This window comes from Lissotriton helveticus, chromosome 6 (genome assembly GCF_964261635.1).
Source record: "Lissotriton helveticus chromosome 6, aLisHel1.1, whole genome shotgun sequence".
NCBI classification, from domain to species: domain Eukaryota; kingdom Metazoa; phylum Chordata; class Amphibia; order Caudata; family Salamandridae; genus Lissotriton; species Lissotriton helveticus.
The window spans coordinates 1,698,259,198-1,698,275,447 of NC_136067.1; the positions used below are offsets into that span (position 1 = coordinate 1,698,259,198).

The following is a 16,250-nucleotide window of genomic DNA, read 5'->3' on the forward strand; positions in this document are numbered from 1 at the left end:
ATTCATTCATAAGATGCTGTTGATGTACTATATACATGCATACGTAGGCATGCATAAACGTGTCCTTATCACACACTCCACAACACATCACGCTTATGTACAGCGATGTGTGTCACACCATGTTTGAAGCTTGGCTTTGAATGTGAGGCACCTCATATATAGGAAATATGGCAACCTAGATCCTTTCAACCATACCTTAAAGAGTGTGCAACAAGCAGGTGTAAATCGAAGTGGTTCACTGCCTCACCAGGAGTATGGAGCTCTCTACGAATGCTGCAATAAAATACAAACAATACAAATCCCAATAATATGCGTTTTTATTAAAACTTTTATCTTAAAATATATATTGAAACACGAGACCAAAAATCAAGTCTGTACCCCTTACTTTGCAATATTCTCACACACAAAGTACAGTCTAAAATATGCAATACAGTACATCATCTTTAGGTAACATTTCCTATACATTTCAAGCTTTGTGACTGGTGAATATTCTTCAGACTCTTAGAGTGTTTATAAGAAATAAAATCGGCGTTTTAACGCTAGCTAATATTTAACTTAACTGGCAACAATCGTTTTCAAATGGTGCGACAAACAATGATAACATATAAAAGATGAAAGTTCATATTTAAAGTAAAAAAAAGGTTTTGCTTTACTATTTTCTAAAAAGGAAAAAAGCTTAGAAAGCATAATCACTACTAATTCATCTAAACACTCCAGCTAAGAAACTCTTATTTTAAAATATGAATGTCAGATACTATAATTGCCTCAAATATGATATTTGGAGTGCTAGATTTGCTTTAATATTACTAACAACTGATACGTGTATGACAATTTCATGCCTTTAACCCGCTGCTGCAAAGACAACAGCCTCTTTCACTGGACAAGGAGAAAAGTAGCCGCACACAATAAAGAGTACAGACTATAGCAGCACTGGACTGAGTTATATTATAGTGCAGGTAGTTGCTGTAAGGACTACAAAGTGAAAATAATGAAGCTCAACATCTATTATAACATGCCTAGGCATCTTATTGATGGTGGTAGAATGATATCGAGCTGGTGTTCACATGGAGGTTGTTCAACTGTCTGGACTGTGCAGTCGGCACACCCCTCCCTCAATTGCTACAGACTGGCCTGCCACAGCACCAGGGGGAAGTCTTGAAATGTGAGTCTGTGGAGAAATACAGTCACAGTTTTAAAGCTGTACACGCAAGCAAGATGTAGCTACAGTTTTCAAAATGTAATGCTCTTCGTCACAATTCAAATATCAGTTGTCAAGACTTATACACCAGTAACTCCAAGAATATATAATTCAAAAACAGTTATTTAATTTCACAATTTACTGTTGCCTTTTGTTGTTAGCCTTTGACCACAATGAATGTACGATCTGAACACAATGGGCCGATTACCATCTCCTTAGGAACCTCTTCCCCATGGTTCCCAACCAGAGACCTCAGGGTTAAGGGTGGCCTGCTACAGGCCCCTGAAGTCAGATTCCGACAGCCGTTTTGTGTTGGGCATACTGAGTCAATATAGCTATACGAATCGGCTCCTTATGACTCGGTCTGTCCGAATAGCATTCAGAACTGATTCGGACAACCCAAACGGTTTCCTTGCATCGTAATCGGTCGTCCGGAAAGGTGTTCGATTCGGTCAGAAAAATAGGTTCCGAATCAGATTCGCCGAATCCGAAACCCGTTCGGAGCCTTTCCGAGTATCACATTAACGCCTATAAAGTGCATGCAAAGTATTAAGCCTTAACAATTTGGGGCACCCCAAATTACTTCTGACCATTCACCTGCTTAGTGAAAGCAACCATTCAGCACTTTCCTCATGCTACATTAGCTCCCTCTCATGCACCAAATGTCCTTAAGCTCCTTAGACATGATTTCTAGGGATGAATAGGGCAACTGTATTCCCACCTTCAGAAAATTCATGGAAAGCTGCAAAGACCTAAATCTATATGTCCTGGTACGAACAGCCTTCTCAGCTCAAGAGTCACTGACTCGAAACAGTCCTACAAGTTAGGATGAATGTAAGTGAAATAGGTTCACTTGGTTAGCTTAAAATATTCTCTTCTTCTCTGCCATGTCTTCCTTCCTAACAAACAAGCTGCAGTCCTAACGTTTCTTCTTCCATTCCAACAAAGTTCAAATCAATGTTGACTGGCACCCTTAACCAGATCATCCAAGGCGATTCACCAGAAGCACTAAGGGCCAGATGTAGGTAATCCCAGATTACCGATTCTTAAATACCGAATCATACCGATTCTGTATTTAAGAACAGGCAAATGGGATGGAGGTAATTTTTCCTAAAAAATTACCGAATGGGTAAGTTTCGGTAATTACCGAATCTGTATTTACCGATTCGGTAATTGCCATTCATTCCTATGGGCCTGGAGGCCACATGTTGCAGACATACATGCCCTTAGGGCATGTATGTCTGCAACATGGCACTGTTGGAAAAGCAAAAAAAATGCTTTTTCAAAGGTTTTCATTATTTACCACTAACTTCTAGTTGGTGGTAAATAACGAATCCTTAACTGAGGAATGCACTAACTTGAGTGCTTCCTACATCCTGGATTCGGTAATTTACCGAATTCTTAACATACCGATTCAGTAAAATACCGAGGGCCAGATGTAGGTAGCCTAATACTGGTCGGTAACGGCCGAAATGACCGAATTTCGGCTGTTACCGACTGGTATTAGGCTTTCCAGATGTAGGAGGCCAAAAATGAAGGATTCGGTAATTTACCGAATCGGTAATTTAAGGAATCGGTAAATTACCGAATTCTTAAATACCGATTCGGTAAATTACCGAATCCTGATATGTAGGGAGCACTTAAATTAGTGATTTTCCCATTTTAGGATTCGTTATTTACCACCAACTACAAGTTGGTGGTAAATAATGAAAACCTTTGAAAAAGCATTTTTTTTTTGCTTTTCCAACAGTGTCATGTTGCAGACATACATGCCCTTAGGGCATGTATGTCTGCAACATGTGCACCCATACACAATTGAGGGGTGCAACAGGGTGTCAAAGTGCCACCCTGCCACCCTTTAATGTTTTTCCCCTTTTACCGAATCGGTATTTGCAGATTCGGTAATTACCGAATCGGTGATTTTTAACCTACATACCATTTTCCGAATTTAAAATACCGAATCGGTATGATTCGGTATTTTAGAGTCGGTAAAATGGAATTACCTACATCTGGCCCCGAATCCTTAAAAAACTGCCACCTACATCTCAAAAACCCAATACCAGTCGGTAACGGCCGAAATTCGGTAATTTCGGCCGTTACCGACCGGTATTGGGCGACCTACATCTGGCCCTTAGTGTCCTCACCAATAAGGGTAATGTTACTTACCCAGTAAGCAAATGTTCTTGGCATGTAGAGCTGTAGATTCACATGCTTTGCATACTCCTGCCATCTAGTGTTGGGTCCGGATGTTTGCAAGTTGTTTTTCTTCGAAGAAGTCTTTCAAGTCAGGAGGTAAGGTGACTCCTCCTTTCATTGTTAGTATACATGGGCATCGACTCCATTGTTAGATTGTTTTCCCGCAGAGGGTGAGAATGGAGTTAGTAAGTGTAGAATAGAGATGTTCATGCATATGTATGTAAAGTAAGAAACTGCAACAGGTATAGGTACCCGGGAAGGTGGGTGGGCGCATGTGAATCTACAGCTCTACATGCCAAGAACAGATGCTTACTGGGTAAGTAACATTATCCGTTCGAGGCATTTGGGTTGTAGATCACATGCTTTACATAGACTATAGAGCAGTATACCCCCCAAGCGGTGGCTAACTTGTAGCTGTTGCAGTTGTTTTAAAAAGTGTTTTGAGTAATGCCTGGCCTACATTAGCTTGTTGCCTCGCTAACACATCTACACAATAGTGCTTGGTGAATGTGTGCGGTGTAGACCATGCTGCTGCCTTACAGATGTCAGCTAGGGGAATATTCCCTAAGAAGGACATAGTAGCCCCTATTTTGCAGGTGGAATGCGCTCTAGGGGGTATTGTCAAGGTTCTTTTTGCTTTCACATAACATGTTTGGATACATTTCACGATCTATCTTGCAATGCCTGATTTAGATATGGGATTGCCTTTGTGTGGTGGGGAAAAAGCAACAAAAAGCTGTTTTGTTTTACGAAAATCTTTTTATTTTTTATTTTTATTGTGGCTTTTCATATATTCATATATAATCCACATCTGTTACATAGCAAAATAATGACAACTGTCAAATAATGAAGATAAGACATCACATTTACAATCCCCGTGGCCATTTCTTACAAATATAAGGCAGATTCCATACAATTACAATGATCTGACATCCCATACATTAACTCTGCTCGTTGTTTACGGAGTCACAGTAACTGGACAAGAAGGCGAAACATCTGTGTGTAAATATATTAGTAAAGGCTCCCAAATATCCTTCAGACGGGAGGTCACTGGCAATTCTTCTGCATATAGAACTAAGTTCTCCCTGCAACATATCAGATCCCTGATCCACTGTTCAGGCGTAGGACTCCTTCTACTGTTCCACACCATTGCCAACCGTCGCTTAGCAATAACTAGTGCTACATTCGCCAGCTTGCCCTGTGCACCTTTGAAAAAAGGAAGTAGAACCAATAAACACACATGCGGTGAGCAGGGCACATCCACTCCAAGGATTTTAGACAATTTACTGATCACCGTAGCTCAATTCTCCTGCACCCGTCCACAGCCCCAGGACAGGTGCCAGAAATCGCCCCCCAATGCGCCACAACGTGTACATGTGTCTGTGTCACGTAGTCCAAGTCTAAAAAGCCTGTGTGGTATATGATAAACCTGGTGAAGAAATTTAAAATGTATAATGCGCAAATTCCCGTTGAACATGAGGGCACCAGTCAGGCTACAGCAGCACACCCAATAGTCCTGTGAAATCGGAGGGTTCAGATATTTGTTCCATTTCTCCAGACTTTTATCAGCAGGGAGGGTCCTGTCTTCCCTAACAGCGCCGTATAATTTAGTGATGAGTGTGTGCCGAGTGAGGCTAGTAAGTAAGGTATGCAAAGCGAGGGATTCTAGCGGTTCTGCAGGGAACGTCGGGTATTGGGCATGTGCTGCTTTCTTGAGTCTGCGTATCGAGATTGTGAATAGGAGAGTCTGATTTTGAATATAGGCCGTGTCAGCGGGTGTCAAGAACGTGCCATTTGGTTATAGGTCTTGCATTTTGACAATGCCTGCCTGAGCCCCTTTTCATGCGTCACCGATAGGTTCTCGTGATAGGCAATAGGCAGTAGCGGGGAGTACAAGGGTAGTTTCCCAGCCAGTCTGCCCAGAGTCTGCCAACCTATGATTGTCATGTTCATAGTGTTGAAGGTCGTGCGAGGCGTGAGTCTGCTTTTATGTGTTAAAATGGAGCTTAACGGGAGGGGGTGAGCATTCCACTGTACCACCGCCACATGTGGGATGAAATTGTGATCAGTGAACCAAAAGTGCACGTATTACGCGTGCCTCGCACAAATAATACACATAGAGGTCTGGCACCCTGAATCCCGCATGCTTATAATCCAGCATCAGTGTGCGTCAGCTCACTCGAGCCTGTCTTCCGCCCCAAATCAGACGAAGCAGCAGCGAGCGTAATGTTTTAAAAAATTGTTGGGAGAGAGGAATTGGTATATTATTAAAATGATATAAAAATTTGGGCAGCACCACCATTTTTATTAATGCAATGCGATCGGCAAGTGAGAGTGGAAGGCAAACCCATCTGTCAATTTGCTGCTCTAGCAACGTGACAGCAATGCCGTAATTCTCACGAAGGACTCTGTCGGGTTCAAGATGAACCCAGATCCCCAGATATTTGACCGAGTCCGTTGCCCACTCAAGGGGTAATTCAAGTTCATGCGGGTGTGGGGAGACAGTCAGAGGTAATACCACCGACTTAGACCAGTTTATGTTGACCCCAGAAAATCTGGTGAACCGGATATATTCCCGCAGCACGGATGCTCGATGAATGTGAGGTTCGCGGATGAAAAGCAACATATCATACGCATACAGGGAAATGATAAGTGGACGGTGATGCAAATTAAGAGCCGAGTGTTTATGACATTGTCTGATGAGGCAGGCCAATGGCTCCAGCGTCAAGGCGAACAGGAGGCACGAAAGGGGGCACCCCTGCCTGGTGCCTCTGGTAATAAAAAGGGGATCCGAAGTGTGCCCCCACCCGAACCAGCGCTGTGGGATGTGCATAGAAGAGACGCACCCAGCTGACAAAAATGGGGGGAAATCCCATCCGTTGAAGTATAAAAAACAGATAGCCCCATTCAATGGAATCAAATGCTTTGGCAGCGTCAAGCATGACAGCTGCCGCCGGGAGGTCAGGAGAGAGGGTGGAAAAGAGCAAATAATGTGCGGAGGTTGTGAGAGGTGGAGCGTGTCGGGATGAATCCAGATTGATCAGGTAACACCAGATTTTGCATAAGCGGTTGAAGGCTGGTAGCTATTATCTTTTCCAATATTTTTACGTCGGTATTAATGAGCAACAAAGGGCGATATGAATCACAATGGTCGGGTGGTTCATCTTTCTTTAGGAGGGTAATGATGAGTGCCTCATGGGAGGGAGGGGGAGTATACCGGAGTCGTATGCCTCCACATACATATCTATCAGGAAAGGGGTGAGCTCCTCAGCGTAGGCCTTATAAAATTCAGGCGGAAATCCGTCCGGGCCAGGCGCTTTCTTATTAGGGAGAGAGGCTATTGCCATACAAATGTCCTCAACTGTGAGAGGTTGACTGAGAGATACTCTCTCTGTCCCTCCGACAACCAAGCAAGTGCTACCTGTGACAAATAGTCATCTAGTTCCTCAGTAGCTGTATCACACTGTGATGTGTATAGTTTCGCGTACGTTTGTCTAAACTGCTCCAGTATGTTGCAATCGCTGAAATGGACGTGCCCATCCGCATACGTGATCTTAGTAATAGAGTCATGATGCATGCGATGTTTAATCTTTATGGCTAAGTGATGCGCTGGTCTCCCACCCTCACCGTACGAGCGAGCCACCGCGCGCTTTGATATATAAACCAATCAATCACAGCATTTATATAGCGCACTACTCACCCGGAGGGTCTCAAGGCGCTTGGGGAGGGGGGTCCGCTACTGCTCGAACAGCCAGGTCTTGAGCTGTTTCCTGAAGGCGAGGTGGTCTTGGGTCAGGCGGAGGTGGGTCGGGAGGGAGTTCCAAGTCTTGGCGGCCAGGTAGGAGAAGGACCTTCCTCCTGTGGTGGCTCTTCGGATGCGGGGGACGGCGGCGAGGGCGTGTCCGGTTGATCGAAGCTGGCGTGTAGGATTGTAGAATTTGAGGCGGCTGTTGAGGTATCTTGGGCCTTGGTCGTGTAAGGCTTTGTGTGCGTGGGTGAGGAGACGGAAGGTGATTCTCTTGTTGACCGGGAGCCAGTGCAGGTCTCTCAGGTGTCCGGAGATGTGGCTGTGTCGGGGGATGTTGAGGATGAGTCTGGCTGAGGCGTTCTGGATCCGCTGGAGTCTCTTCTGGAGTTTGTCAGTGGTTCCGGCGTAGAGGGAGTTGCCGTAGTCCAGTCGGCTGGTGACGAGGGCCTGGGTGACCATTTTCCTGGTCTCGGTGGGGATCCAACGGAAGATCTTACGTAGCATGCGCAGGATGTTGAAGCACGACGAGGAGACGGCGTTGACTTGTCTGGTCATGGAGAGCGAGGAGTCCAGGATGAAGCCCAGGTTGCGTGCGTGGTCTGTTGGTTTGGGTGCGCTGCCCAGGGCGGGGGACCACCAGGAGTCGTCCCAGGAGCTCTTCATCTGCTAGTTAGGTGTGTTCAAGCATAGCCTCTTTAATTGACGCTAAAGTTGCGTCGCAAGGTGCATGCTCATATTCGCATACAAGGTTGGACAGTGTAGATTCCACTTTGGATATTTGACACCTTAAATTCTTTAAAATGCCAGCAGATGTACTCATACAGGTTCCCTGAATAGGGGCTTTAAACCCATCCTACAATACCCCTGTGCTATCGACAGACCGCTTGTTTTGAGTAAAGTATTGAACAATGGCTTCACGAATAGTTTCTAAATAAAGGGGGTCCAGCAGTGTCTCCAGGCAGAAACGCCACATGAAGGCCCGGGGAACCGGCTGAGGTATGTTAATAGTGAGCCGAACAGGAAAATTATCTGCAAGTGTGCGTGGCAAATGCTCCACCCCGACCACCCAACCCGCCACTTCCTCACCCACCAACCAGTAATCAAGAAGAGACGAGCTGCCATGTACTGTGGAAATGTGTGTGCCCTCAAGTGTCACAGACCACCCAAGATGCACCTGGGGAGTGCCCCTCTCTACCACTAGATTTATCGTTGCTAGGGTCCAAGTGGGTGTTAAGGTTGCCCCCCCAAAGGATCACTGCATGCGGCCAATCACGCAGAAACGCGAGAAGGCTCTCAAAGAAACCGGGGTCGTCTATGTTAGGACCATACAAATTGACAATGGTGATGAGCTTGCCTACCAACGTCCCATGTACCATGGCGTAGCGACCTGCGGAGTTGACATGAGTGTGTTGTGCTGTAAAAGGAAGGCCTTTCTTCACTAATATTAGGACTCCCCAGCTATAGGAGGAATAGGAGGAGGCCAGACGGTAGCCAGCCCAGCGAGCCCCAACCAACGTGTCTGTATGCTTCGTCCGATGTGTTTCCTGCAGGAGGGCAATATCAATTCTATTGCGTTCTAAATGAGCTATTACTTGACAAATTTTCTTGGGTGTGTTGAGCCCTCGAACGTTCAAACTTAGGCAAGAGACTGTCAAAGCATTACTGCGCATACCAAGAAAAATGTATGTGGGAGAAGGAATCTGCTTGCATCCAAGATATGAACAAGAACATATGGACAATATCCAGCCGGATAGCAACAATATGTAGCCACAGAAACAAACCCCAGTGCAATACCCCCTCCCACCCACCCACTTTAGCAACCCCAACACGCCAAAGCCATCCCGAACTCCCAGAAACAAATCCCAAGTACAGTACCAGTGAAAACACAATTTTTGGGGAACACCAATGAAGGGGGACGCCAGAGCACAAACTCCCTTACTATGAAATTAGGAGGTGGCCATACTATCTAACAATGCCCGTCCCGGCCCCGCAATCACACATATTTTGGAAACTCGGGCGGGGAATCCCCCCAATATTGAACAAAAAATGACAGTGCATAGAATCAAGATGCCAAACAATCAGAGAACCGTTAGGGAATGATAGCGCTCATACCCCGATCCAGGAGCCCTCCCAACCCAGACTGTGCAAATACTGAGTCAGCTTGGGTCATTTGACGATGCACAAAGTTCAGTAGTCTCATTGTCGTCTGTGTATCTGGGGGAGCGGTTCCGGCGGGATACAGAATTGGCGAAATCCAGTGCTGATTTTGAGCACGTGAAGAATTTATACTTCCCATTATCCTCCACCCTTAGCCTCGCCGGATACAGCATGGCATACGGCATGTGTGCGTCCATTACCAACTTCTTGAAGGGCTGATATTCCCTCCTAGCCTCTTGCATCGCCATGGTGAAGTCTGGGGAAAAAGTGAGTGTATTTCCTTCATGAACGATGGTACCTTTTTCCCTCGCCAGACGCAGCACCGCATCCCGGTCTCTATAATTAAAAGGCGAGCAATTATAGGGCGAGGTGGGGCACCCAAAGGGGAATGGCAGCCAATGAACGATGTGCCCGCTCCACGATGAGTACCTGGGATAGCTGTTCTGTTCCAAAGATGTCACGCAGGAGTTTCTCCACGACAGTCTCAAGGCGGCCTGTGTTTGTAGATTCCGGAAGTCCCGTAATGCGTACATTGTTGCTCCTTGATTTAGCTTCTAAATCTTCATTATGGGCCTGTATGACGGCCAGAACTTTTTCCATGGGGGCCGCCTTGTTCGCGACTTGTAGCCCATCCTCGGTATCTGAAATGCGTGTCACCGCCTCCCCTAACCGCTGGGCATGATTGTCTAGTTTAGACGACATGTGGTCCATACGAAGGTTAAGTTGATCAATTTTACCATTAATGGATTGCAAACTGGCCTGCACAGCAAGAAGAGTTTTGTCAATATTAGTAAGTTGATCACTAGGCGGGTCAGCCTCAGAGTTCAATGCTGCATGTTGTGTGGCTCTGCCAGTTGTACACGGCTCAAACGTGAGGCGCGGTTGGCCACGTTCACTTTTTCACAAGGTTGCAAACCAGGGTGATCTCACGTTTAGGGATAACAATACTACAGAGGTCATTTGATGATGCGAGCTAATGAACAAACCCAAAAAATATATATATTTTTTTTAAATCCACTTTACAAGTATGGGATGTGTATCTGTGATGTTGGTCTCCGCAGTGACAACCAAGCCAAACTGGGGGGAATGCAAGCAGGGTCCTATTTACAATAGCAGCAACACAGCATGTGATTCCTTCCATGCTGCAGCGCAGAAGACAACACCACCGTCTCAGCAGGCCCAGAGAGGGGCAGTCCATCACCCGCGCCGTCGGATAGCAAGGACGTCACTGCACACGCCGATTGATGGAGCACCAGTTCAGACAGGGCCAGGGCAGCTAATCATGAGGGAGATTCCCCTCTTGTCCGGTTGTGCAGGCTGAAAATGAAGAGTAGACCTGACATTGCCCAGCAGGTCAGTAGAAATATTGGGCGCCACCAGGGCACCCATGGAGCACAGGAGCGGCAGGAGCGAGCCGGCAGCTATGGTGGTCCCCCCACAGTGAGAGTCACGGAAGATGGTAAGTGACCCTACCATCCACCGCCTCCAATCGCGGGGTGCAGGAACAATGGCTGACAGGTGGTAGCAGGAGGGATCGGGGAACTTGCTGGTGGTAATACTTGTGCCACAGAAGTAATGAGCGCGGGCTCATGCAGGTCTGCCGAGTTCCGTACAGCAAGCGGGCCTCCGATCTCGTGTCAGGGAGGCCCGGCACCACAGGGGTCCAGCCAGCCCTCCCAATCACCCTACTGAGTGACCAGAGGGCCGTCATCCAACCCCTAAGGTCAAGCCGCACTGCCCAAAACACACCAGGCACGAGGGGCCATGCACACCCCCCCAGCACTCGCAGCCCGCCTACAAAGCAAGTCACGGCCTACCTCAATCGCCGGAGTCGAGCGCGTCCGATCCGCCACGTTGCCAGGGGCCAGGCCGGAGTCTCTCAGCCTCAAATCTGCTTTGCAGCAAGTTCTGACCCACAGCACCCAACCAGGTCAGTCCGCAGGTCTTCTTGACAGTGTACCCAGCATTTACAGCAGGATGCGGGGCGGGATGGCACGGATAAATGTCGGATTTACAGCACGGCCGGCGCAGTAGCTCTAAAGAGCGGCCATTTCGCTGTGCGCCCTCTAACGCCCCCTCTTGTTTTATGAAAATCTTTTGTTCTTTCTATATAATATAGTAGAGCTCTTCTAAAATCTAGTATCTGTAGAGCATCTTCTACTACAGAATCAGGTTGAGGAAAGAACACAGGTAATTCAACTGGTTGATTGATATGAAAAGCAGAAACTACTGTAGAAAGAAATTTGGTAGTGGTTCGAAGTACCACTTTGTCTTTGTGAAGCTGAAAGAAATGCTCTTGTATAGTTAGTGCCTGGAGTTCACCAACTCTCCTTAGAGAAATGATTGCAATAAGAAAAGCAACCTTCCATGAGAAGAGTTGTGATTGACACCTGTGCATTGGTTCCAAAGGTGGACCCATTAGCCTTGTAAAGATTATGTTTAAATTCCTTACTGGTGCAGGTGGGACTCTTGGTGGTATCACTCTCTCTAAGCCTTCCATAAAGGCTTTAATAACTGGTACTCAGAATAGAGATAAGTGTTGTCTGTTTTGTAAGTATGCAGCAACTGCTGCTAGATGCAAGCAAATGGATGTGTAGGATTGCTGTAAGTGTAAGAGATAACAGATGATGTTTTGCACTGAAGCATCAAGGGGATTGATATTGTTACTGTTACAATAGGTAACAAACCGTTTCTATTTTGCTGCATAACATACCCTAGTAGTAGGTTTTCTAGCCTCCTTTAGGAAATGCATACAGTCTGGTGGTAATTGTAAATAACCAAACTCTATGACTTCAGGAGCCAAATCTCTAGGTTGAGTTCTTTGGGATTTGGATGCCTGATTTCTCCATGGCTCTGAGTGAGAAGACTGGAGTTGAGATGCAGCTTTTTGGTGAGGAACTACTGAGATCTCGAGCAGAGTGGTGAACCAAGGTTGACGTGCCCATGTGGGAGCTATGAGAAACAGTTTGAGGGATGTTTGTCTGAGCTTCCGAACTACCAACGGAAAGAGTGTGAGAGGCGGAAAAGCGTAGGTAAATATCCCTGACCAGTTCATCCATGGGGCATTGCCTTTGGAGAGCGGGTGTGGGAACCTGGAGGCGAAGCTTGGGCATTTTGCGTTTTGAGCTGTGGCGAACAGGTCAACGGGCCCGATTCACAGAATTAACTTAAGACAAAATCCTAAACTTACTACCATTTTGGTATTCACAGAAGGCACTTACTCATTTTGGTATTCACAGAAGGCACTTACTCATTTTGGTATTCACAGAAGTCATTTAGGAGTCCTAAAGTTAGAAGTCCTAACTTTACTACTCCTAAACTGAGGAAAATCCTAACTTTAAGACTTTCGGTATTCACAGAAGTCATTTAGGAGTCCTAAAGTTAGGAGTCCTAACTTTACTACTCCTAAACAGAGAAAAATCCTAGCTTTAAGACTTTCGGTATTCACAGAAGGCATTTAGGAGTCCTAAAGTTAGGAGTCCTAACTTTACTACTCCTAAACAGAAAAAAATACTAGCTTTAAGACTTTCGGTATTCACAGAAGGCATTTAGGAGTCCTAAAGTTAGGACTCCTAACTGTACTACTCCTAAAATGCCTTCTGTGAATACTGAAAGTCTTAAAGTTAGGATTTTTCTCAGTTTAGGAGTAGTAAAGTTAGGAGTCCTAACTTTAGGACTCCTAAATACCTTCTGTGAATACCGAAAGTCTTAAAGTTAGGATTTTTCTCAGTTTAGGAGTACTAAAGATAGGGCTCCTAACTTTAGGACTCGTAAATGCCTTCTGTAAATACCAAAAGTCTTAAAGTTAGGATTTCTCTCAGTTTAGGAGTAGTACAGTTAGAACTCCTAACTTTAGGACTCCTAAATGACTTCTGTGAATACCAAAATGAGTAAGAGCCTTCTGTAAATACCAAAATGGTAGTAAGTTTAGGATTTTTTCTTGAGTTAGTTCTGTGAATCGGGCCCTATGTGAGGAAATCCCCATTCCTGAAAGTAGGGGAGAAGAATCTGGGAATAAAGTTCCCACTCGTGGATTTGCTGTCTCTGTCTGATGAGAAGGTCTGCAATCTGATTGTTTACTTGTAGAAGATGTTCTGCCAGGAGATTAATCTTGAGGTGTATAGCCCAATTCGAAATGGCTTGTGCTAGGCGTGACAGTTGGAGAGGGTGTGCCCACCCTGTTTTTGTATATAGTACATAGCTGTCATGTTGTCTGCACGTACTAGGACAGCTTTGTCTATTAGGTGAGTTAGAAAAGCTCTGCCGGCTAGAAACACTGCTAGTAGCACTAGGTGATTTATAGAATTATATGGAGACTCTTGTACTTTAGACTCCATAATCTTTGAATTGTGTGACTTTGAGAATTGTGTGACTATGTAGGTGAGCACACCGACCAGTGAGCGATGCGTCTGCTGTTAGCACTGTCAGTGGAACAGGGCCGAGAAAGGACCACCCTTTGGATACATTTTGTGGGTTCCACCACTGCAGAGAGCGATGGGTGAGGCCATCTATCAACACTAGATCGGTCACCTGACCCTGCGACTAGTTCCACTGACTTGCTAAGTATTCTTGAAGGGGACGCATGTGAAGTCTTGTATGGTGAACAATTACGATGCAAGACGCCATCATCCCTAGCAGTTGCATGAATACTCTTGCTGGTAATGATTGGTTGGGCTGAACCTGAGTGAGAAGGGACTGACTACTGTGAATTCTGGCTGTATTGAGAGAGGCTAGAGCTGTTTGAGCGTCTATTGTGGTTCCCAGATAGGTCTGTGTGTTGGAAGGCTGTATATGAGGCTTCAACGCGTTCACTGTAAGCCCTAGTTGGTAAAGTAAGTGAATAGTGGTTTGAGCGTGTTGGAGACACATTTGGTAATTGCTGGCTTTTATGAGCCAGTCATCCAGGTATGGGAAGATGTAGATGTGCGGTCTTCTGAGATGGGCTGTGACTACTGGCAGGCATTTGGTAAATACCGTGGGAGCAGTGGTGACTCCAAACGGTAGTACTTTGAATTGGTAATGATGACGCGCTATCATAAATCTGAGGTATTTGCGATGAGCAGGAGGAATTGGAATGAGGAAATATGCGTCCTTTAAACTAGAGTAGACATAAAGTCGTCCTGCTGTAGAAGTGGGAGCAATTGTTGAAGTGTCACCATGTGGAAATGTTCTGATAGTATGTACAAGTTTAGTTCTCTGAGGTCTAAAATAGGTCTCAAGGAGATGTCCTTTTTTGGGAATTAGAAAATTCGCCTGACCCTTGCTATTATAACGGTACTGCTCTATGACTCCTTTGGATAAGAAAGATTGGACTTCCTGTTCGAGTAGGTGTAAATGTTCTGGTGACATTTTGTGAGAGCGTGGTGGAATGTTTGGAGGATTGTTGGTAAGCTCCAGGTAATAACCATGTTGGATAATTCCTAACACCCATTTGTCTGTGGTAATAGATTGCCAAATGGGGAGGATTGTAGAAGACGTCCCCTGACAGGTGTTAAATGACTGGGGGGTAGGGAGGATTGTAGAAGACGTCCCCCGACAGGTGTTAAATGATTGGGGGGGGGAGTGTAGGCAAGTCACTGTTGGGAGAGGGGGAATTACGTGGTGTGGAACCTTACCATTGTTACCTCTGTATCCTCCTCTAAAGTGGTGGAGTGAGCTAAAGAATGAGGATGGATTAAACCCAGGTCAGTTGACTGGGGGGCGAGTGTTTGATTTGCTCAAATGCTTTGTTCGCCCTAAGTTGGCAGGATATGCCGAAGACGTGAGTCCCTTGCTCACTTTGCCACTGGATTTAAGATAGTCTGATTAGGGTTATGAACACAAAACCGGTCCCAGGATGCTTGTTTCTGGTCCAGGGAAGACATGGCTTGGCAGTTCGGGCTGGACTGTTCCCATGAGGCACAGGGTCAGACTGATTTGCATATGGCCATGTCTGAACTGTGGTGGTGGAGTGAGCTAAAGAATGATGATGATTAAACCCAGATCAGTTAACTGGAGCGAGTGTTTGATTTGCTCAAACGCTCTGTCCATCATCCCCTTTGGTATCGCTTTGTACAGGTAACTCAGCAGAAAATTGTTTGCTACTGGGATGTTGATTTTTTAATGTTAGAACACTTACCGCATATGTGCAGTGAGCGTAGCATCTTGGCATCAAAGTATGTCAGAAAACAATGTCAAGGAGTAATTGGCTTCAAAATGGAGATAGCAATTTTCAAAGCCTTTCCATTTCTAAAACAATCTTCATTTATTAAATTAAAAAAGGGCTTTGGCTTGCCAGCACCTTGTTTTGCACAGGGACACACAGCAATGACGTTTGAGGATTGGAGCTCCAGGCTCTATTCATTTATGAATTCACAGATCACGAAGAGGATGTGGGAAAGAGGAGGTCACTGAAATTTGGTTTGGTGCAAAATTCACAGCGCCTTCAAATGACTTTTCCTTGGCAATAGGAACTAAAGAAGTGTCAGTAAAAACTGGTCCACGGCATTCTGGATGTGCAGCCTCAGAGGAGTTGTTGGTAGGTCTAAATAAAGGTGACAACTGGCCCCAGGGCAGATTATCCCTTCGCAATGATTCTAGACGTGTTTTGGTGAAGGGTAGTGCTGCTCACAGGGCTTGTCCCTGTGGTGGTGTCACTGCCATGAATGCTCCATCTAAAGGTGTACTTTGGAAGGTAAGGTTAGTTCTGCAAACTAACACATACTTAAGTGATACCTTCACAGTACCTATTGTGCCTGTCCTAACCATACTGAAGCAGTGCAGAGGCTGCTGGAATGCTACACAGAAACTACAGTCAAATACATGTAAATAATCAATGTTGCACAAAACAAGGTCACACACCGCTGAAGTCAAATTCCAGAAAGAGGTATTCCTGAGTCTTGTATGGTAAAAAATAAATGTAACACCTCGGCAACCTGAGGAGCTTGCAAAAAGTGGGAACTGAAAATGCGA

General features: G+C 45.6%; 1 protein-coding gene across 4 annotated transcripts in view; it reads right to left on the bottom strand.

The window, feature by feature from the left end:
• Positions 1–299: 299 nt before the first annotated feature.
• The window catches only part of TASP1 (taspase 1), a 723,830-nt gene continuing 707,879 nt past the window's right edge, over positions 300–16,250 (bottom strand). For all 4 annotated transcript variants that reach the window (XM_078649553.1, XM_078649555.1, XM_078649554.1 and 1 more), the window contains one exon: positions 300–1,168. In XM_078649553.1, the coding sequence (XP_078505679.1) occupies positions 1,076–1,168 (93 nt within the window). In that variant the 3' untranslated portion in view covers positions 300–1,075. The remainder of the gene's footprint in view (positions 1,169–16,250) is intronic.